The 24,547-nt window shown below is 36.6% G+C and overlaps 1 protein-coding gene across 3 annotated transcripts in view; it reads left to right on the top strand.

Moving 5' to 3' along the window:
* The first annotated feature begins 789 nt into the window (after nt 1–789).
* The window catches only part of LOC138700100 (vascular endothelial growth factor receptor 1-like), a 343,737-nt gene continuing 319,979 nt past the window's right edge, over nt 790–24,547 (top strand). For all 3 annotated transcript variants that reach the window (XM_069826422.1, XM_069826423.1, XM_069826421.1), the window contains exon 1: nt 790–943. In XM_069826422.1, coding sequence (XP_069682523.1) covers nt 892–943 — 52 coding nt within the window. In that variant the 5' untranslated portion in view covers nt 790–891. The remainder of the gene's footprint in view (nt 944–24,547) is intronic.

The following is a 24,547-nucleotide window of genomic DNA, read 5'->3' as shown; positions in this document are numbered from 1 at the left end:
CCAGTGTTATTTATTTAGTTATACTTTCCCAAGAATAATACTGTCTTCGCGCTACGAGTTGGCGCGGGGAGTAGATAGGCGGGACGGGGGAACTTTACGCTACACTCTGACCTGAAAACTTCCTCCACCTACTTGGCTACAAGGGAACGGAGTCAGACATAAAAGATTCCGCATCTTCGGTGTTGTCGCTATGACTATCATTATCACATTTTTTCAACCCAACCTTAGAATAAATTGTAGGGACGTTAAAAATAATAGCAATAACAATAATAATAGTAATAATAGCGACATTAATAACCTATTTACTGTATATTAAATAGTATTATTATTATTATTATTATTATTATTATTATTATTATTATTATTATTATTATTGCCGCTGTAGCGTAGTCGGTATAGCGCAGGCCTTCTGTGCTCGAGGTTGCGGGTTCGATCCCGGCCCAGATCGATGACAATGAAGTGTGCTTAAATGCGACAGCTTAGTCAATAGATTTACTGGCATGTAAAAGAACTCGTGCGGGACAGAATTCCGGCTCACCGGCGACGCTGATATAACCTCTGCAGTTGCGAGCGTCGTTAAATAAACCATAATTTTAAAATTATTATTATTATTATTATTATTATTATTATTATTATTATTATTATTATTATTATTATTATTGCAAATTTCTCAGTTGACATTTTAACACGTGAGAAGCATGCAGGCCTTTTTCTCAATGTCTCCTATTCTGTAATACTTTAATATTCAACAGTTGGTGCCATGTCTTTGATAAGTTGGTAACACTGTTCCACTAGTCAGTGAGTTCTAGCAGGCGGCAGGAAGCTTCAGTTAACGGGAAGACGTTGTAGCATTTAGAGAGTGAAAGATGTTTGAGTGATTCCAAAGGCATCATGCATCGACATCAGTTGCGTCTGCTGTGTGTGCTGTCTTACTTTATGACAGGTTAGTTCTCGTCTTTTTGTCTGCATTTCTTTTACTCTTTTACCTTTCTTCGTGGCCGGGAAGCCACATGAGCCTCGGGCAAAACATGTTATACCACGCCTCCTTTCAACATACAGTGAGTCAACCAGTGCGTGACTGCGTGAAGATGTTATGCGGAATTAGGCGCGGTTTTTGCGTTCTGACGTCATTTAGTTTATATGTTGTCAACAATATGGCAGTGTATTGAGGTTTTAATTAAATTGTGTTAAGTACGTGGTGAATTTGTATTGAATATACTGTAATTTTATTATAGATTAGAATATACTTCATCAAATGTTCAAATATTTTACGAAAAACGTATATAATTAAAGAGCTTGTGAAACACTGACGTGACTTATTTTCGCATACTGTAGAAAGCGTAAGATCATTTTTTGTCAGTGACAGTTAAGATTTGTGGTTAGTAAAATTAAATTTCCAGGAAAACTAGAATTTTCCAGGCTAGATGGATGAAGGAAATTGAGACGCCCCTCAGCAATGAGAAGTACATCTCTCGAGCGTACAAGATTGCATAAAAAATCGTATGCTTTGCGTTTCAGTGAAAGAATTTTGTGTTCCATATCACATCTAAAATACAAACCGAATGAAAAGCGATACCTTTCTAAGGAAGTTACATTAACAGATGAAGTGGATCTGTGAGGAGATTAATATCAGTTTGTACAGAACAAAGATATTTGAAACAATGAAATTTCGTTAATATCAATAGAATAAAATGTCTTCTACAGCTTGACTCACCGATTTTGGCCCTTGAAAAAAATGTAAATAGCCGAAGAGTGAATAAAGTGAACTTCAATAATAATCACGTTTTCACATACAAACCATTGACAAAACCGCAGACAACTTCGTGTGAAAAGAGCAAGAAGCAATGAGAGGCATTTTGCGCATTAATAATTCCAATGAAATGTCCAAGTGGCAGCCCGCCTAAAGCACCAGCCACTCTCCTCGTGATTTTCACATTTAGAAGTCTAGGAAGAATGCTGGAAATTAAACTATTTCAGAGATGAGACAGATTGCTTCCGGGCTTTATCAGCAGTCTTGTATGGAATTAGGACAAATATCTGAACAGGAGTTATTATTATTATTATTATTATTATTATTATTATTATTATTATTATTATTATTATTATTATTATTATTATTATTATTGTGGAAGGTGATAGCAATTTCATTCCTCACGTAATTATTGTCTTCGTAATAATAAAACTCAATTCTGAACTCTCCATTACGGCACTTCTTTTTCGAAATGACCCATTTTTAGTATCAACAATTTACATTTCTTATGCACTATTGCCAGATAAACTGACTAGTACACACGAGTCACATCTATAAAACAGTTTAGCACAGCCTAGGAATGAATCATTGCCGACTACTCCTGAAACTCACCCATTGGTGTACGCAGAATTATTAAAATTGTTTACAATTTACGTTATCGGTATTTTAAGTTTTATGTATTATTATTATTATTATTATTATTATTATTATTATTATTATTATTATTATTATTATGTTACGGTATATTTATTAATATTATACTGTGTTCTGATAGAACATATTCATGAATAACTTTATGAAATCTTTGAAATGTAATTTTTTCACAGTCATCCAATTTTTAACAAATTTTAACTTGTGTTTAATTTTGTATAATAAAAAATGCTTGCGTCATTATTACAGTTACACAATAATCATACATATATTTTGTCAACAATTATTTGTACAGTAAGATAAGTAAGACACTTTACATAACAGGAAAATCCATGCAAACAATGAAATATATTGAAATCTACCCGTATGTAATGTCTTTTAAACAGTTTAAAACCCGGTAATCCCTCCCCCCTTGCGTACGCCCCTAAACTCACCACACCTAGATAGAAGTAGGCTAGACAGAGTTAAGGTAACTATTGCTTATTAGCGGCTTGTGTAAGGCAGGTTAATCCTGCCAAGTTGATCGCGCTACAATGAACTTACATCCTTTTTCATGCGAGTTAATTCATGGGGGTCGCGGATTTTTAGCCGCCCAGAACAACACGAGTCATTCGCGCTTAAACAACGTTGCTTAGTTAAGGCTCAGTCGCTGTTAATTATGGTAAGTTAAATATTACCTACGTCCGGACAAACTATTGTAGTCACTTAGAAGGTGAGCCAGTGTTGCCATATCTACTGATTTAGCAGATTTCCTGTTTTTCCATGGATTTTACTGCTCTACTGATTTCTTTGTCAAAAGTCTGAATTTCTCCTGCCTTTTGGGCATGCTAAAGTCATCAGTGGTACTATGCTCGGATTTTCAATACGCTCGCAACTACACAAACACATACACTCTCTGTCTGTCTCTCTCTCTCTCTCTCTCTCTCTCTCTCTCTCTCTCTCTCTCTCAATATACAGAATGGAAGGTAACCACTGCACCAAAATGAAACTGAGGAGAGACTTGAAAAATCTAAGTAAGTTTTTCTCTAAAATTCACCATTTTAGACGAAATCGTTATGTTTCTGTGAAACATTTGGCAACATCACGGCTATTGCTAACTCTAACAAGCACGGCTTGCACTCCTTACCTTCCCCTTCTCCTCAGCTGTACTCAGTGACACGCAGCAGTCCGCTGAGGTGAAAGATTTATTTTAACGATTTTCGAAATTATTCCATTTAATTCGTGACTAAACGGTTTAATTTGTATAAAAAAGAATCAATACCGTACATTACTATTAAGATTATTTTTACCTATCTGCTTGTATAGCAATCAATCATTTCTCCCAGACCGTTACTGCAATAGAGCGCTGTAAACATTGGGCAAAGACTATTTTTTTTTCTGCTTAAAGATGCTTTATCGGAGGAAAATTGTATTAGAAGTTTTGATAACATGTAGAATCACCTCGTAAATTCTGGTGCACCGGTCCTCTTCCACTCCTAAGAGCAAAAATAGGTTTGGAAATGCATACAGGAACACAAAGTATTTGAAAAGATCAGACACTTTAGGACAAAAAACAATCAGGTTTTACGTGTGATTTTACAAAAATAAACGCTATGGAGCGAGAAAAGGATAAACACCCAGGCGAGAGAGGCAGAAGAGAGACCAATCTGCTTTTATAGTAGAACATAATATTTGTTGATCAATATTATGGAGCACTTACCAACACTAATTAATTCTATTTGTCCAGATTCAGAAATTGCGACGAAGGTAAATTGTGGGCTTACAAAAACTATAGCTATTGTCCAAAATATAACGGCAGTGGAAAACACAGAAAGATAATGCAGACAAAAGTTCTACCAAACATATTTTGTGTATTGTTGCTCGTGTTGATAGATTTAGTTACATAAATTGGCTAGAGATGGCTGTAGTTACACAACAGTATCATCTTTTTATACTATACATTGTTTTGTAATTAATATAATAGAATGAAGAAATTAATTAATCTACTGTTATCTCCTGTTTTTTCGATGATTTTCTTCCTGATTTTCGTGAGTAGCTCGCGGCAACAGTGGCGTGAGACGTATGATCTAAGTCGCGTTGAATGCATTTTGCGTTCTGGAAGACACCTACCGTCCGATGTGTGGCATAATTTATTAAGTCGATATCAAATTCATTGCAAGAAGACAGTTTGGGTTGGATCAACATGATTATAGAAATTACTTTTTTTTCATGTCGACGTGTTTGTTGCCTATATGGATATAATACCAAACCCTAGTAATGCCTACTACTACTACTACTACTACTACTACTACTTCTACTACTACGACCACTACCACTACTCTTTTACTACTACTACTACTACTACTATTATTATTACTACTACTACTACTATTACTACGATCACCAATACCACTAATACTACTAGTAGTAGTAGTAGTAGTGGCAGTGGTCGTACTACTACTGCTGCTGCTACTATTACGACCACTACCACTACTACTACGACCACTACTACTACTACTACTACTACTACTACCACTAACACTGCTATTACTACTACTGCGATCAATACCACCACTACTACTACAACCAATACCACTACTACTACCACAACTACTACTACTATTACTACCACTATTATTACTACTACTGCCACTATCACTATTACTACGACCACTACTATTACTAGTACGATCACCAATACCACTATTACTATTACTAGTAGTAGTGGTCGTACTACTACTACTGCTTCTGCTACTACTACTACTACTACTACTACTACTACTGCTACTACTACTACTGCGACTACATACTAACTTACTTTTACTGTATGTTGTAATTGGGGCTTTGCCCTGTTATAGACATAAATAAATAAATACTTACTACCACTACGACCGACACTGCTAATACTACTACTACGACCACTAGTACGCCCAGTACCATAACGACCACTACCACTACTACTTCTTCGGACTTGCACTTAATTCAAGTAAGACTCAAGCTATGATAAATAGGACATAAATATCTAGTTAAAACTCTCTTAATAACAGCAATGTGCCAGTTGTTAGGTACATTAACAATACAACAATCCCTTATTCATCTCTTGTAAAATAAGCTTGGCTTCTATTTCGAGGATAATCTGAATTGGAATTTTGAAGTTAAAGAAGCATTCAAAAATATATATTCCTCCATTCACTATCTTAGTCGCTTAAGAAACTTCCGGCGTCAGCAAATGAAACATACCCTAATGCAAACCCCTAGTAATACCACACTTTGATTATTGTGGCGCTCTGTTAAGCGACCTATTCTGCAACCAGTGTTGCCAACTCAGAATTCCATTTACCGCTGCACAAGCTTAAAAAAAACCGCTAAACTGTAGTTGAAAAACTCCAAATTTTTCTTAACATATCACTTCCAAATTTGAAATATAAACTATACAGTTTTAGGAACTGGAGAATTTTATAAAATGTGGACTAAATTATGGAAAGTGTGTATCACTTCGTAGGCTCTATGTTCTATGCGAAATCGTATGGACAATTAAAACTGAATATTTTGCGTTCAATATCACCTTACACCATTTACATCGAGCTTTCCAACTATCACTTCTTCCACCCAATCTTTCAAAACAGTAGTATGTTTTTTCACACGTCTATAAACGTTTGTACGTATGGAGTTTTACGCTGCATATTTATTCAAAATTGAATGAAGTAGATCAAGGATAATATACTGGACACTTCGAAAACAATCACACCAGTCGGTTCGAAATCTGATTTCACACTGAGCTGGAGACGTGCCAGCCAACATTAAGTTTTAAGTATGTCTGTGTTATATAAACTACAATGCTGAATGATGAATTAAATAATAGGCCTATATCATGTAAGACGACATTAAGATATATGGATCATATGAGGAGACAAAGAGGAAGGCAGAAAGTAGGAAAGACTGGAGAATGCTGGGTTTGTAGTGAAAGACCTGTCCATGGGCAGAACACTATGAATAAATGAATGAATTATAATATAAGTTATTATAAATGAAAATAATAATTCAGTTCATTATCTACTCTTTATGATTAAACATATCAATTCATTTACACAAACAATGCATACATGATTAAACTAAGAGTTTAACGAATGTGGCATACGTTATTTGTACAACAATGGATGAGGCAGGAAATGGACATGGTTGTACGAAATCGAGTTAACATAAAACATTGATATTCTATATTCGCACAATGAAAAATTGTGATAATACCATATTAATCTCTGGTTTGTGATTAACTAATATTGTTGTTCGCAAGTATATATAAAAACAATTATAACATCTTTACAGAAAAAAAAAAACTTACAAATATCGTCTCCCTCTGCCGGAATCTTCAAAAAACGCCAAATAAATAGCTAGCGGCTGACGATAATATTCTGTAGCTGACCATAGTCCTGAAAACACCAGATTTAGCTACAAAACCGCTGACTTGGCAACACTGCCCGCAACTATCAGACAAGCTACAACATGTTCAGAATATGTGCGACAGATACGTAAGTATGAATACCCGACAATAGGATCACGTTTCACGTCTCACCGTCATTCTCAAGTCCCGTGGCTCCGACTCAAGGGTTGTAGAACTTCACATGCTACTGTTTTGGATTCTGCTTACTTCATCACCAAATTATCTTTTAGCTCGTTTTCTTATCTACAGTATAATCTAACCATGATTTAAACATCAGATCACCCCATCATTATAGATCTCACAAATCCTCAGTTTCGTCAAGATGAACATTCAACAGCGGGAACTGTGGACAAAACTGCCAGTATGTGATAAAATCTCACGGTTTACTGCGAAAGACACATCAAACTTGCGGAATTCAGCGTAAAGGATTTAATTTGCTCATATTATTGACAGAAAGTTGGGCATTACTACAGGTACATGTATCGAGAGTACAGTATTTCATATCCTTATCCAGTTTACCATTAGCTCAAAGTCGAGATGCATAGGCCTACTTGTTATATGAACTTGAAGTTTGGCTCCCATGAACTTTGAAGTTTTTATATATTATCGGTCTTACTAATAAAAACTCTATATACAGACGTTTAACTGTCTTATACTTATACAATGAGTAGCTCGTTTATAAGTCGTGTGTAAATTCCTCACTAATAATCACTACATACGTCGTGTATAACAGTGTAACTGTTACACAGCTACGTCATAGTTTCGTCATTACTTCATTACGAAAGGTAATAGAATATCTGAGGTTCTCTATTGCATCCGGTAGAGCGCTATAGTGTGGCGTGTTAAGTATCGATAGTACAACTGGCTGTGATCGATTACCACATTATATTTTGGTCAAAGAGTACAAGCTACAGCAATATTACTATAATTATTCTATGCAATTTGGTTTGTTCTTCTGTGCTTACAAGGCAGCCATCATCATAAAATGACAGTCGATACGAACAGCTGTTAGAGGGGAGGCCATTTTTTCTCTATATACAACGCTTAAACAAGTGGTTTCGTGTATATAAATACTGCAAAGCAATTCCCATTGTGTGGTTACAGACTGTTTATACATCCATCGCTTATGCATGGTTTATTAGTAACGTTTTTTGTCCCAACTCTGCATAAGACTCGTATAAAAATTATACACGGTTTATTAGTAAGACCGTAAAGGAATTACTAATATATACTATATATACTCGTATAATTAACATATTACTACAAAAGCAGAATCATGTACTCGTCAAATTATCATGCTTATTCTACAAAAAAAAAATATATGATATTTCTCTAATTTTTTGAACCTAAGTGTAATACCGAATCTGGTCTGAGGCATAGCTCTTAATTTCGGGCCAATACTATAAAATTATTTTATTAATATTTATCTACACCTAACATTAACGAATAATTTCGGCGCTAAATGCAAGTGTACAAATTATTTTTACAAACTTTTCTCTAACAGAAAAATGGAGTCTTAAGAATACGGTCTTCGTTTTTATTTTAAAATTACCGGTAACCTTTTATTTTATTTTTAATGTTTTTTATATTTTTATATTGTCTTAATATTTATTTTTACTTTATCTTTTCAAGAATACTTCCAAGCACAGCTTTGGCTTTTTCTGGAGTGAGTTAATCATAAATTATATTATGACTTTAAATTTTTGTGGAACAGCTCCAAAAAGTGTAATTCTGCCCTATTTTAAATAATTACTACTCACTACTTTCACTATTCGCGAAACGCTTCTCCACATTTTTGCTTAATTCAGATAAATAATAGAGTGAACCAGGCAGGGCTAAACTCCTAACAGCACTCATAGCGGCTGATTCATACGTAATAACATATGCGGAGGATTCGTTCCGCGCTTTTTCGGTTAGTATTGCGTAATGATTTACTTACCGAATTCACAACTCATGTTGGAAATAACGTCCTTGTGATATCTGGCAGGCTGCACATTTCCTGAAGATTGTCCAGCAACTCACCGCAGTTCGTTTTCCGAAATGGCTGGAATTTCGTGCCGGATATTTTGAGTTCCTCAAGTGAATGTGGGTTATTCGCGTAATTTTATTTTTAACCACTGAGGTGGAACCATGCTTCGTCACTATAACAATTAAGGTGGGGTCAAGTAGTCCATCATACACTGACTGTTGGAATCGCATGCAATATCTAAGTCTGCTCTGATATCGGGTTCCGTTAACCTCTGAACTACACGAATGTTGTAAGATTTTAATTTTAATTGTTTCGTACCTTTTATCACTGAAGACTGTGACACCCCTACTTGCTGAGCTACACGGGAGGATGATGTCGTAGGACTTCTCTCTAGTAGGTGGCCAGTTTCATCTAACATCTCCTCAATTAGAACACGCTTCACACATGATCGTTTCTTATCCAATACAGTTTACGAAATTTCTTCACTAAATTGTAAATCATTGCATTAGAAGGCTCTCGCGAATCAGGGAATAACTGACAGAAGTTTGTTACAAGATTCGTATTTTGCAAAGTTGTCGTAAATAAACACTCAGGGTGCTATGCATAGACATTTCGCTAGCCCGCGCTACGAGTGTGCTAAACTAGCCCCGGCTATCGAGTGATTACTTGTACAGGATTCATATCATATCATGTCGCTAACACTGGTTTATGAATACGAAAAACGTTAGTTCGCTGATCATCCACCGGAAGCCCGCGCTAAGAATGTCTATGAATATGGTCCTCATTGTTTACGTAACTAACACGAAACGTACGCGAGCAAGAGGTCTGATCACTGCGATAACGCAACAGTTACTACGCATACGATTTTCCGCTGACGCCGGTCTAACCCTGGCTGACTCACACTGTATATTGAATGTTTACGAGCAGCTCCAGAGTTCTCTGTGGCTCTTCATAACGTGTACGCAGAAAATCTTAAAAAAGAATATATACACTTATACTTATCTAAATCTAATCAAGAAAAATCCCATGGCAGAGTCGGGAATCAAACTCGAAACCTTCTGGTTAGAAGCCAGCGTCGGTAACCGCTCACTAAACGAAGATGCTGACCTCGTTTTTTATACCCACTTATCCTTTATACGTGACTTGGATGCAGTAGGCCTACATTTCGATCGTATGATGAAATTAAATATGATTTGCACGGAACAAGGTTACAAAACAATTGCGTCGCAGTGACATAAGAGGATACATGTAAATAAATAATTGTTTATCTTTGCCATAATAGTGAATGTAATTTCGAAATGTTTCCACTACATCATTGCCCAGAACGCCGACTATCGCAGTTAGTAGTCACAATTTAAATACTTCTTATGTAGATTCCCTCAATCTCGAAAACACTGCGGTTTTTGGCCGCGTTATAGTAGGCCTATATATGCGGTTATAGTTTTAACTTATGGCCTTCTGACTAATTGTAATACGCACAACCGGTCCTTTGGTTGCGTGAAAAATGAATATTCACATCCAAATTAAGATCATCTGAATTGAGATACTGGAAATGCTGTTCCTTCATATACATACGTCGTGGAAGAGTTTTGGTATACCCAAATTTTTGTGTAGATATTGCTATGACTTATCTGCAGTTATTATCCTGTAATACTTGAATTGTATGAGAATTTATTGCATGCACTTAGTTTCACAAAGTAGGCCTACTCCATAAATATAGGTCACATGGAGTCAGAACGAAGAAATGGGCTGATAATAGACTACGATCTGTTATTCTGTCCCAAAAATAGACTAATGTCAAACATGAAATTGTGTCGTGTGGGCAGTTTCGGAATCCTGTTTGGATTCATTAACCCACCTCCGTATTGTCTTAGTGGCACATCATTTATGTTCCTAATACTTAAACAGTCATTCTTTACTGCATTTACAGCTATTTATAATTCTTCCTTGCTGCATTTCTTTGACATCTAAAGGAGAAAATAATTACATTTTTCGTATTTATTTCATTGAGAAAATTCATAAAACATGTTACGACTAAAACCTTCAAAAATATAAAATTCTAAAATAAGTTTTTAACTATTGCAAATAAATTGTGAATATGACTTTATTTATAATTTTCAACCAAAAATACTATTTTAAATTCCACGCTCAGTCTAACCAGGAGAGAGCGATGCCTGCGAATCGGAGAGAGAAACCTAGATGATTCCAAAGCACACGCTTTGCCAGAGACACTGAAGATCATCTTGACTTGGCTTACTTTTTCGAGATCTGGATCCGGCACTTATCCTTGCACTAACTGGCCTATTTTGCGTCGGATTCACAAATGCTACCCACGTCACCTAACAATCATCGCATATGTAGGACGCTGACAGGCTGCCTCAGCCCTGATAGAGCCAGGTTTCATCCCCAGTGAAGTATCTACGGTAGTGTAAATCCTAGGTCGGAGCCCCAAGCCCTTAACTATTGCAGATGAGAGGGAGGTGAAGAGTGGGTGGATTTAAAACTGGAGTACCCTGAGAAGTCGCTAAGAAACGTCTGCTTTGTCCGTCACAAATTCAATCATTATCAGGCCGATAATTGAAGACCACGCTGAGCCACGGACGAGAGCCTTTGCTGTCGTTAAGGTTTGGGTGTTAGACATATTCTTTTCTGCAGAGACTTTCGTTAACATTGTAGCTAGTACCGAAGCTCAGACAATACCCATCATCATCATCATCATCATCATCATCATCATCATCATCATCATCATCATCATATCATCATCATCACCACCACCACCATCATCACCATCATCATCATCATCATCCATGTGTGACATATTTTGCCTTCGTTCATTTGCATGAACGGATATTGTTCATTTGCATGAACGGATATTGTTCATTTGCATGAACGGGTATTTTATATGCCTATTTTATGGAAGGTTTACAGTAGGTTTACAATGTCTATTTTTCTTCTTTCGTCAATTTTACACGCTGATTCCCCAGATCCCACCCCAGTCAGACTGTATGTAGAGTAGGTCAATTGTGAGGGCATTCGATATTGTTCACCCGCCCGCATCTGCTCGTTATTGCGTTTTGAGCCCCAGGAAGTCATTCACATCCCTCCTGTTAACGTCATAGAACACGGTTTCGACAATCGCGATGAAGATTGTCACCCAACATTTAATTCAGATAATACTGTACAACACTGACTTCCTCACAGACATAAAAAGCATCAATTACCATATTTTCGGATCCACAGAATACGAAAATGATATTGATTTTTGCGCATCACCTACAGTAACAGTGTTGTTGAGATATTGCAATCGCATCCTATAACGAAAGTGTTTGTTCCTTCAGGGGTGGAGGGGATGGCCGGCGCTATTGTCTCTCTCGCGGTTTATTACTCTTAGGAGCAGTTAAACCTCTAGGAAAGTTCGGGTATAAGAAATTTGCTGGTGTCTATAATTTGTGAATAACATGAAGTAGTGTCTTGTAGTTGTAATATTTCATTCTGTGCAGATCATGCTTACATTGTGAGTAAATCATTGTGGTAGTGAATTGGAGTTTCATACAGAGTTGTGTAGCAGAATTAAGATATCACGCTAAAAAAATTGTCATCTGATATAAGACTTCATACAGAAATTTCTATAATTTTTCAATGTCTCGACGCTGTAAGAATTCCCCTAATTTATTCAGTTACGTATGTGGAGAGTATAATACAAAATCTGAGTGCAGGACTATCACTTCCCTACTTGTGAAGGCTTACCATTTATATTTTGGGAACTATAGTAGATTTGGAGATAAGAATAAATAGTGTGGCGCCGAACTTCTGATTGGGTGACGTCAGCGACGAGCATGGGGAAAGGTTTCATCAGGACATATTAGAAATCGAAAGACGTTATAAAGGCAAATCAACAACCAACATGATTGCTGATTTCTGTTGGCAACTTATCACAGATGTTTCGAAGTCACCTTATCGGCGTAAGTCATTCAGGCAGAATTTTTGAAAAAGTGGGAAATTTTGCTATATTTTAACTTACTTTGTTACATAAAATATAATTGTATAATTATTTAAAATATATATATATATATATATATATATATGGTTGTGTGGGATAATAGATGATTTTGTTAAGATGTATGGAGTGATTCTAGCAATATCATTACAAAAACGTCTCTAAAAACGAAGTATGAATAAACAACGAAACTCGAAATGTTGCGAAAAATTGAAATCGTCTGCACAAAAAAGTTGATAGCTTATAGAGAAAAATGGACTTTACATTTGTAATCAGCGTACACCAGTTAACTAAAATCGCATACAGTAGAACCCCGATTATTCGTCACCCTATTAATCGATTGTTGGATTATCCGTCTGTCTTTCTCTCGCGTTCTTCTTCTTCTTTTTTTTTTTTTTTTTTTTGCTGCAGAAATATTAATATACATTGTATTAGCACGTTATTTTTCTAGAGTGTTATTACAAGACTTTATTACACAGTATGGTCTACTGTTCGAGTTGTATTGTATAACTTCTGTATAAAAATTCTTCTCAAAATAAATCTTGTTGTGCTAAGTATCGGAAAAAAAAAGTGTAGGCCTAAAAAATTGAGTGGTTTGGGTAAAGAGAAACTGTGACTCATCTCTCATTAGAATACGAAATTGGAGTGTATAAAGTATGTAAATCTACAACATGAGACCTCCATTATTCCTATCTTTCCACAGACAGACACTTTCCCTTAAAAATCCGTCATTTACAACCAGACTTACCTAAATTAGTAGACTTCTGATCCACTACCTAGCGTATTAAATACAAGACCGTGGAGGAATTTACAAAAATTTTTCATGGTACGGATTATCCGATTTTTTCGCTTAACCGTTCAGCCCACCCCCTTGATTACGACGGATAATAGAGGTTCTACTGTATTTTAATTTCTGTGAGCGACAAACGGTTGAAATTTGTTGTATAGTGTAATGTTTACTGTAATGCAGTAGTAGGCCTACGTAGTTTACTGATCTCACCAGATTCCGGATTCACCACTGTAAATCAGCAATATAACTTTATTTACTAAGGAAAAAGTCTAATGAACCCATCAAATTCTGAATGCACTACTGTAAATCAACAATAACGACTTTATTTACCTAGGGAGAAGTCTAATGATCTCACCAGATTCTGAATGCACCACTGTAAATCAATAGTATAATTACTTACTTACCTAGGAAGAAGTCTAATGATCTCACCAGATTCTGAATACACCACTATAAATCAACAATGTATTTACTTATTTGTCTAGAGAGAAGTCTAATAATCTCACCAGATTCTGAATGCACTAATGTAAATCAACAATGTAACGAAACGACTTGATTCACCTAGGAAAGGAGTCTAATGCTCTCAGCAGATTCTCAATTCACTACTGTAAATCAACAATAAAATGACTTTATTTACGTAGAAAAAAAGTCTAATGATCTTACCAGATTCTGAATGTACCTTTGTAAATATCAATATAACGATTTTATTTACGTAGGAAAGAAGTCTAATAATCTCAACAGAATCTGAATGCACCACTATAAATCAACAATATAGGTCTCTAATGATCTCACAGGTTCTAGGTGCACCACTAAACATCGTGAGAATCCGGATGCAGCACTCTGAATCAACAATTATAACGGTTTTATTTACCCGGGAAAGAATATTGGGAATAGACCTACTAGATCTCAAAGCTTTTGCAAAACATGTAGGTAAGAGCATTAAAGATTTTCAGCATATAAAAGTCTGAACTTCTTTCAGACAGTCGCGCAGCAGTATTGGTGTGAAGCCTTGGTTTCTCTGAACCGTTGCATGCGACGTGCGAGATGCGAGGCCGCCGCTGCGAACCATCTTCGCAATGACGCTGCGAGGCTTGTGGTTTCTCTAGCTGCGAGATCGCGTGGATCAGTCGCTGAATGCATGGTGGATCTCGTCACCTGTTTGCTAATGCTGGAAGAGGAAGATAATGATGAAGAGGAAATGATCCTGATCCTGCATTCTTTTTGGTGAAGACAGTGATATCTTCAAGAATAGGAAAAGCGAGGGTGCTTACAATATTCTTGTAAACCGCCATCTGATTGATAGTGAAACAAAATTGAAAATTTATTTTGGACCTCTTCTATAGAATTTTGTATTTAATTAACACATTAAAGCCCAAATTAGTTTTATTTAAACAATTAGAAGAATGTATTTATTTCATAAATTTAATCCATAAGATGTCAAGAATATATTTTGTTTCTTCTGCCGTGCACCAAGTAGTTGAATATCACCCTGTCTATAAATAGACCGCTGGGCACTTGTGATATCTTCGTATTCATTTGCAATAAAGTAAATATATATTTTTATATTTAATGTTTTATAACCAGAAACATTTATACCAATATAAATAAATTAATAACGGTTTTAGTATTTAATGCAACAATACAATGCTGCAGCAATAATGAAATACACTTATTTTAGTAATGTCTGTCTTTACCGAGTATGGTAAGGCTTAAATCATCTTTGACAGCGAGTTACATCACACTTCTTGCGGAATGTTACTGGTCTGCATTTGCACGATTCCATCAGGCAGTGTTTCTGAGAGGGTCGTTTTGCCATGAACTGACCTCTATTATCAAATCTCATATCAAATTTCACTCCTCAAGGTGATGAAATAGGGCGCCCCATTCTCTTGCAGTTCGAAAACATCTTGAGATATTGAACAGCCAAGTATCATCGGAATTCAAATAGGTTCAGGGAGTCTCGTCCATGTATTTCTCTGTATATAATCCAACCATTTACTATATCCATATCCAACTTTCTGACAACTCTTTTCCACGGATTAAAGTGGCATATTTGCCTGCTAACCAGTTATCATGCTCCAATCAACCCTTGTACTTACTGTAGTTCTCTATTGTCTGTGGTCCACACCGTGAATTAACGGTTAACGCGTCTGGCCGCGAAACCAAGTGGTCCAGATTCGATTCCCGGTCGGGGAAAGTTACCTGGTTAAGGTTTTTCCGGAGTTTTCCCTCAACCGAATATGAGCAAATGCTGGGTAACTGTCGGTGCTGGACCCTGGACTCATTTCACCGGCATTATCACCTTCATCTCATTCAGACGTTAAATAACCTAAGATATTCATAAACCGTCTTAAAATAAAGTAATCTACATCTTCCGGCTGCGAAACGAATCACGTGGAAGGGTGTTGTAATATTTTCTATTTAGCTTTAATATTGCTGTATGATAGCTCAGCACACATCAGGGAGGTTTAAACTCGGTTGCTTGATGGGGACATCTGAAAACTTCGACCGAGTTTAAACCTTCCTGAGATATGATTGCCGGTTTTTTTTTTACACATTTTCTACAGATTTACGCTTCCCTATGCTATTCTACTAGTAGATTCACGATTATTTGCATCCAGTAGACACTATCTCCCTACTCCATCATCATCATCATCATCATCATCATCATCATCATCATCATCATCACTATCCTCATCATTAATTATCTTGGATTAGGCCTTCTCGTCTGTTCCGCTTCAGACTGAACGCTGATTAAAAGCTGGTCTCTCCACCGCTTCCGACTTTTTGCCTGAAAATTTCGAGTATTTGAAAATATCCTCAGATTAGAGCATTAGTCCCTCAATGAGTGAGTTTCGTGGTGGGACTGTTACCTTAAGACCTCTAAACCTGCCTGATTTTCTATCTAGTTATGACCCCATAGCCAGAGGATTCCGGTTTGTAAGGAACGGACCCACGCTCTCATTCTCCCCCGTTTGCTATATCACTGAACAATAAGAATTTTGCTCCGACTTAAAACAATGTGTTCCTTATGTTTTGTGTGCGCTGAATCTGAAAATGCATCTCTTTCCTTCGTATCACATAAGGGTTTTAAGACATACTATGATTTCAGTTTTCGATAAGCGTTGTCCTAGGAAACATCTGGCGCGGGTTGGAGGTTGTAAACCAAAACTAAAGCTAATGCTTTTTATGAGTTTATAACTTATTTCCGGTTTCTTATGGTTGTTGGCATTTTATTTTGTATTCCTAATAAATAAACAGATATTGGTCCCTTCTATTCAGTAAATTTCAGAACAGTTCAACGTGAGGTATACGCAATGAATAAACAAGGGTGTGGTTTTCAGTATTTAAAAGAAAAAGTTTACCATTTTGAGTGAAGGTAAATTAAAAGAAGGCATTTTCATCGGTTCACAAATTCACAAAGTTATGGCTGACTCTTTGTTTGAGGAAAAACTTTCCATTACAGAAAAATGGCATGACGTGCTTTCAAAAATGTATACTGGAATTTCCTTGGAAATTCTATGGCAGACAACTAGAGAGAACTTGTTGTGGAAGCCATGTCACGTGCATATGAGAAAATGGGGTGTAAGATGTCTCTCAAAATACACTTTTTACATTCTCATCTGAATTTCTTTTCTCCTAACCTTGGAGCGGTAAGCGAGGAGCAAGGGAAAAGAGTTCATCAAGAAATATCTGAAATGGAAAGACGATATAAAGGAAGATCATCATCCAGGATGCTTGGAAACTATTGTTGGTTCGTTGTAAAAGACAGTATCGGGTCTAGTTATAAACAGAAGTGATCCAGAAAATTCGTTTAATATAAGTTCAAATTTCAAAATTTTTCTGATTATATGCATGAAATATTTTTATTGTTGTTCTGTTTTAAACGATGTAACATCATGTTTGTATCCAATACACATTTTTCAAATATTATGAGGCGTTTTGAATCGCAAGTGTGTTGTCATTTTACTAGAAGCATTGGAATATTAAAAACAAGTTTTTCATAAAAAAAATTCAATTCATTTTCTGCGGAAAATGGTACGTGATGGGGCAATTTGCATTTTAAATTCAGATTTAGGGTACACATATTAGTAATGTTCACCTATTTTTGTTTCGGAGCAAGATAAAATGTAAAAATTTGTTGTTCAGTGTAACCACAAATTACACTGGCCCGGGGACCACGACGTGGACGTGAATGGAGGTTTTCCCTACTCATCATATCTAAAGTATAATAATTTTATTTTCCTATATACCTCATTATTTTCTTCATTTATCTGTTTATGTGAACTCTCATATTGATCTTCAACTTCTCACTCCCCTTTTTTCGCTTATGACGAAGATAAAACCATCCTCCGAAACGCTGTGAATTCATTTACAATTAAGCAATGTAAAAATAATCCAATCTTCATCTCTCCTATACAACCCACCATTGTTTCTTCCCTCTAGATGCAAAGCTATTTTCTGAAGCCTCGCAGTGCGCGCCTCGCACAAATTCGGCCGGACGAATCTGTCCGAGGCGACGCAGCGAGACCTCTCTGCGACGCTGCGCAGACTGCTCATCTCGCAGCTGTAGAAACCACTCACTATCTCTAGTGTAGTCCGGATTTGTGCGAGGCGAGGCGAGCCTTGCACCTCGCACATCGCATGCGTCGGTGCAGAAAAACCAACCCCGGCGCTGAGTACCATTTTCGCAATGACGCTGAGAAGCTTGTGGTTCCTCATCCTGCGAGTTCGCGTGAATCAGTTGCTGAGCGCTTGTTATGTCCAATGGATTTCGCCGTCTTGCTATTTTTAAAAGAATAAGCCAAAATTATCCTGCATTGTTAGTGGAGAAGACAGTGATATCTTCATTAGACTATTTGTCAACGCTATATGTATCTAATTCTAATATTTTTCTTGTGACGAAATTGGATATAGATAAACTGAAGAACGAAGAGAAAGAAGAAAGTTTGAAGCAAGTTTTCAAGAGAAAGCCACTAAATTAGAATCCACACCTGAAAATAATAATGAGTACTGGACTCATTTAAAAAGCTGTAAACCAGGGATGTCAAAGCGCCTGCACTGCATGTTTTCAAGAACCTGCAAAACATTTCCTTAAGAGCGATGATCGCACTTTATCTTGCTGAAAAGTGAATCTTGTTGGATTTGTATTGCTTGCAGTATGAGCACGTAATATAGGCGATTTAACATCCCTGTTGTAAACAGATAACAGATTGGTTGGGTCAGGCTGAGAAGAAGCTACCTACTGAAAGATGCACTGGAAGGAATTGTGAACGGAAAAAGAAGTTCGGAGCAGAACTAATTATCAGATGATACACAACATAGGCCTAAGATATTTGAAACGTATGTGGAGACTAAGAGGAAGGCAGAAAATATGGAAGATTGAATAATGCTAGATTTGCAGTGAAAGATCTGCCGTTGGGAAGAAAACTGTCAGTGAATGAATACGGTTTTACTGCTACATGCACAGTATTTGCGATCAGTATACTGTCTTTTTCTACTCTACCTAGGCTATCTAATTTCAATTTTTTTTTTCTAGATACGTTACTATTTTCTTCATATATCCGTTCTTGTGAACCCTCATGTTCGTTTTTCATCTCTTACGTATTTTATATTCCGCTCTTTGCAATCTATCGTTGGTTAGTCAAGTAGAACAGGTGTTTATAACTACTCCGACGAGTAGGCTACCCTTCTCACCTCCTTTTCTCACCTGAATAGGAAGATAGAACCCATCATCGAAAAGTTGTAAATTCCTTTAAATTTAAGGAGTGAAAAAATGTGAATTTACAACTTTTCTTTACCACCCACCATTGTTTCTTCCCTCTAGATCCAAAGCCATTTGCTGAAGCCTCGCGGTGCGCGCCTCGCACAAATCCGGCCGCGCAATTCGGTCCGAGACGACGCTGCGAGGCCTCTCTGCGAACCTCCGCAGACCGCGCACCTCGCAGCCATAGAAACCACTCACTATCTCTCATGTAGTCCAGATTTGTGCGAGGCGGGCCTCGCACCTCGCACGTCGCATGCGTCGGTTCAGAAAAACCAAGGCTTGAGCTACACCGCATTGAATCGGAACAGAGAAGATCATTCTCCAGACATTATAACTCTTGAAGCTAGAAAACACACATGGAGATCCAACTTCTTCCTTTATTAATTTTTCCAGTAAAAATATTTCTGTGATCTGGTTCATAGATTAGTTTCTACTTGGAGAGAGTCAGTTAATGCAAATTGGAACTACTCCCTCTGTCCCATAACAATTGTCCGGTACGCTTTTATTTCTTGTCCCATAATAATTGTCCGATATCCATAATTTTACACTGGCGTTTACATAAGAGCAAAATGAAACACATGAATGAGTAATACAACTGTATTACTCCAAAATCAGTACAAAATTGTTACTAATTTGGTATTCCGCTCAGTTAGCAAAAGAAAAACATTATTAATCCGGGATCTGTATAAATTGGCCAATCATTGAGCCAAAAAAGGAACATGAATACTACTTGCACAACTTTATGACTCCAGAATCAGTACAAATTGGCTAGTCATTGAGCCGAAAATAAATACACCTAGGAGTGCAACTTTATTAACTGCAGGAGTAGTACAAATTGACCAAGAAGTGAAAGAAAGAAAAACATTCTCCTACGAGTAAAGACGAAAAAACTGCCTGTCAGACCGGGAAGGTTGTCATTCCGACAGTTTGCCTAGAACCACAGATCTACTGCTGCAGTGCTACTGTAGCCTCGTCGTAAATGTTCCGAGGACACTCCAAACGAGATGGCAGGATGTTGAGGTGGTCCAGGTGACCCTTTTGCATGTGGGGAATCTTGTTGTTCCCGTCATTGACTTTCATTATTTCAATGAGATGGGACTGCAAAGTGAGGAAGACGTTGTTGAGCTTGTCGCGTGTCAGCTGAGAGAAAGGTGTTTCAAGGTGGCGATCAACTCGTCAATAGTTTGTGGAGCTGATTGATGCTGGAGAGACTAAATTGCCCGGAAGTAACCCAGATCTAAAACATTCATATCCAGACTGTTTGGCGGTTGGCACACGAGTTCCAAAGTGATTCCACTGGCTGCTGCAGCGTCCATCCAGGTGCTGTCATTGGGAGCGATATGCAGACGCGTATTGTCCTGCTGAACTGACACCTGAATTCTCCCTGTGTGCGGTCCAGGAGACCATTTTGCATTTATTGCTGGGATTAATTTGGTGATGAGCATGGATCCACTTTCCAAAGATTGCCGCCCCCTTAGCCAAATGCAGCGTGCTGTTCTTTTACTGATATGAAATTTCTCGGCTGCACCTGTTATGGCACCTTTCTTCACTACGTCAGCTGTAGTGTTTTTCAACAAAAACTCCTATACCGCCTGCGTTCACTGTCTGTAAGGTTCTTGCTACCCCTGTCACTCACTACCGCCAGTTGTGTTCCCAGGATGTCCATGTCTGTTCAAACGTAAGTATTCACTGCAGGAGTATGCTCCAGCTTGCTTTGCTACTCTGGTTTGTATATAGTGCCATACCGGTGAGTTGAAAACCAATACCCACTTTCGGTAATCTTCTGGGTGGTGTGTGTTGCTTGTCTCAATAAGATCACGTCATTGCTCTGCATAACCTTGTGCACTGATCTACTGCGCTTCTCCTCATGCGTGCACTTCTCGTTTGCCCCGTCATCTGTAATTACTGTAATATCATTTCGGCGTACCGGACAATTATTATGGGACAGAGGGAGTAAATTGTTGTAACAAGAGCTACAAAAGTACATAGAGAATTGAAGTAAAAGGCGAATGAAGAGTTTTCTATTGGTCGTCAGAAAATAATCACATTACTGGATGTGTAAATTTGGAGAATACGGACGATTTATTTCATCACTATGTGATTAAAAATAGACAACGCATACTAGAAAACAAACTCGGACATCAAGGTGGAAAAGTATTTTGTGTATAAAGTCGGATCTATAATTACAATTATACAGAGTGGAAGTGAAATAACCCTTCAGCTTTCCAGAGCGAATTGTTTATATTGAGTATAACAAAAAAGTCAAATACCATATCGGTGGGAAGTTTAGGCCTATAGTTTGGAAATAAAAAATGTTTTTTGCTAAAACTTTAACGTCGTCGTTGTGGATAATAATTACTGTGCATAGGATCGTGATTTCTCTCAATACCAATAGAGAATGTAATAAAGAATATTATTTACTTTGTCATATTTCGATAGAGTGGACGGTTTTCGTGTAAATTAAATACAAATTATTGCAAATTTGTTGTCTGAGTAACTTCGGTTGGGGGGGGGGGGCAAGACACTTTCTGCCCCGGCTTGTAGAACCAGGGGCATCGCCCCCACTCAATAAAATTAATAGAGTGGCCTCAACTCTGTAAATAATTTGAAGCGATATTATGTTAAAAAATTAGTGAAACTAGCTCTGAGGTAGTTCTGGTGATTTCGGAACTGAAGATTGTTGGAATTTATAAGGAGTTTTTTATGTACACACCGGTCAAAAGTTTTCGATCACCTATCACAACTATGGATTTCTGGTTAAAACAGGGATTTCGTTTCGAATATTCTATCATATCATAATGCTAAAGAGAGAAAATGTTTCTTTTGTTGGTCTATTTAGTTTTTCCGATGTGTTTGTACATTTAAATAAAGTATGCAGTTGTTTTTTTTATGGCTGATCGAAAACTTTTTACCGGTAGTGTAGATGCACTTGATTGTATATGCATGGCATAACAAAAGTCTAAACTAATGAAACCTAATTTGTCACAGATTCCCGAAGTTGGCGCCTATGTTTGGTGATATTTATTTGCATTTCACGAGATTCGAGGTTGGTTTACAGCTGTAATATTGAACAAGCCAGGTTTAATTTCAATAGTAGGCCTACTACCAAAAATTAACTCTAATACATGTATCAAGACTTACATGCAAATATTTTGCAATACAGTATGCGAAAATAACGTTTGATTTGGATAACGGGAGCTGGAGTAATAATTGCGAAATCAGGCAATACACTATTATTAATTACGTAGACCTGTATCACCATTGTCACCTGAATGAGAAATTGTATGTGTGACCATGGTGAAGATGAATCCAGCATTTGGTGAATAAAATATTTTTACGCTTACAACGGGACCCAGAATAATTCCGGAAGCGGAACTACTTCACCGATAGCGCATGCGCAGTGAAGGGAGTCGAGGGTGACATTATATCGTCTCGTCCGATAACACCTGTGTTGTGAAATAGATTTGTCCAAACCAGTACGCATCATCAGGCGCACTATCAAGAAGTAATTAAACATTTTTACGCAGCGAAGTCAGCCGATGTGGATTTGGGAATGCTCCTAACTTGAGGGTCAGCGCAATAGATTTGATAATGTAGCAGTGCTGAGTTGTAGTATCGCATGCTTAAATTCAGTTCAGCTCAACAGTGTTGACTTATGCTATTTATAATTCCTCTAATAACGCCAAATGTCATTCCCGGATGTTTCTAATTCTGGTCTTGTTTGTCCTATATGTTTTCAAGTCTATTGGCGAGATGAGATATAATTATTATTGTTATTATGGGTATTATTATTGTTATTATTATTATTATTATTATCATCATCGTCATCATCATCATTTTGTAAAGCTACATCAGGGTTAGGTGTGTAAATTACCTGTACGTATTTACGTACAATTTACACATAAAATGCGTAATGTAGAAAATGTTTTATACGCGAAGTAATAAACTAACATATTTATTGATTTTTAACAATGTAAACATCAATTACTTCATTCCTTTTAAGTCCTGATAAGAAAAATATCTGTTGCAGCAGATTTTTTTTTTTTTTTGTGATTTTATACTGTAGTTTTTATATAGATTATAACCTTTGTTCATACTTAGTTTCATTCACTCTAATAAGAAAAAAAAAGCAATGCTTCGCTTACTTTCAATTTGTTTGTTGGAAAACCCCCAGAACATCCTAACTAATTTATTTTTGGAGGGAGGGACTTTATACTCGTATATATTATAAAAGACAACTAATAGTGAATAAACCTAACATTTAGCAACTAATATTACTTGTTAAATACATTTTGACAATTAAAATGAAATTAATTAAAGTAAACAGTTTTTATTGATTTCCCGAAAGTTTTGTTTTTGTGACATGTGGGGTTTTAAAAATAAACTATTCTAATGATAAATGTCTTTTTATGGTATAACAATTTAATTTAAATATTATGATTTGAACTTAATAACTCGTTAAATGTAATAATTTTCCTAATTTTATGTGGTAAACGGCTAATCATGAAAGAGTTGGGAAGCATGGGTGAATCATTACTACAGTATCTTTGTTGGTCGTAGGCCATGTGTACAGTTCTGTGTAGAAACCTTTCACTTCATCCGGTATGTATTGCATAATCTTCTTAAGGTCTCCGTTTTTTTAACATTAATTGGTAGCCTCGAGTTATAAGCTAGGTTTCTTGGCAGTTCAAACGGTAAATTTTCATCACAAACTGAACAAAGGAAAACTAAAAATTAGTGCTGTCGATCGATCAAAATATTTAATCGATTAACGATTTGAATTTAATGGATTAATCGATAGATTAATCGAGCTTTGATCGATTTGAAAAAGTTTTAATGGTATACCGTAATACATAATTATTGTTAAATTAAATTTGCGTTCGGTGATAAACATAAGAGTATAAAATGTAGTATGTATGTATATACTGTATCGTTGTATTACAAAACAATGCTATTTTACTTATCTAGTAACATTTATTGAGTACGCGTATAATTTATTGCGTTAATAGCTCCGGGGATTTTTGAGACAAACAGAAATAAAAAAGTATGAAGATTCACATGATTCGAATTAAGTTTAGTTTAGTAACAATGTTTCCTGCATCACTAAAATGAATTTTTTTTTCTATCAAGCACTTCTCCACGATCATTCAATTTAAATTCAAACCTTTCACCGAGTTTACCTCTCAAATTCGCATATGACATAATG

This window comes from Periplaneta americana, chromosome 5 (assembly GCF_040183065.1).
Source record: "Periplaneta americana isolate PAMFEO1 chromosome 5, P.americana_PAMFEO1_priV1, whole genome shotgun sequence".
NCBI classification, from domain to species: Eukaryota; Metazoa; Arthropoda; class Insecta; order Blattodea; family Blattidae; genus Periplaneta; species Periplaneta americana.
Note: the sequence above shows the minus strand (reverse complement) of the source record. Positions and strands in the feature narration are given on the sequence as shown.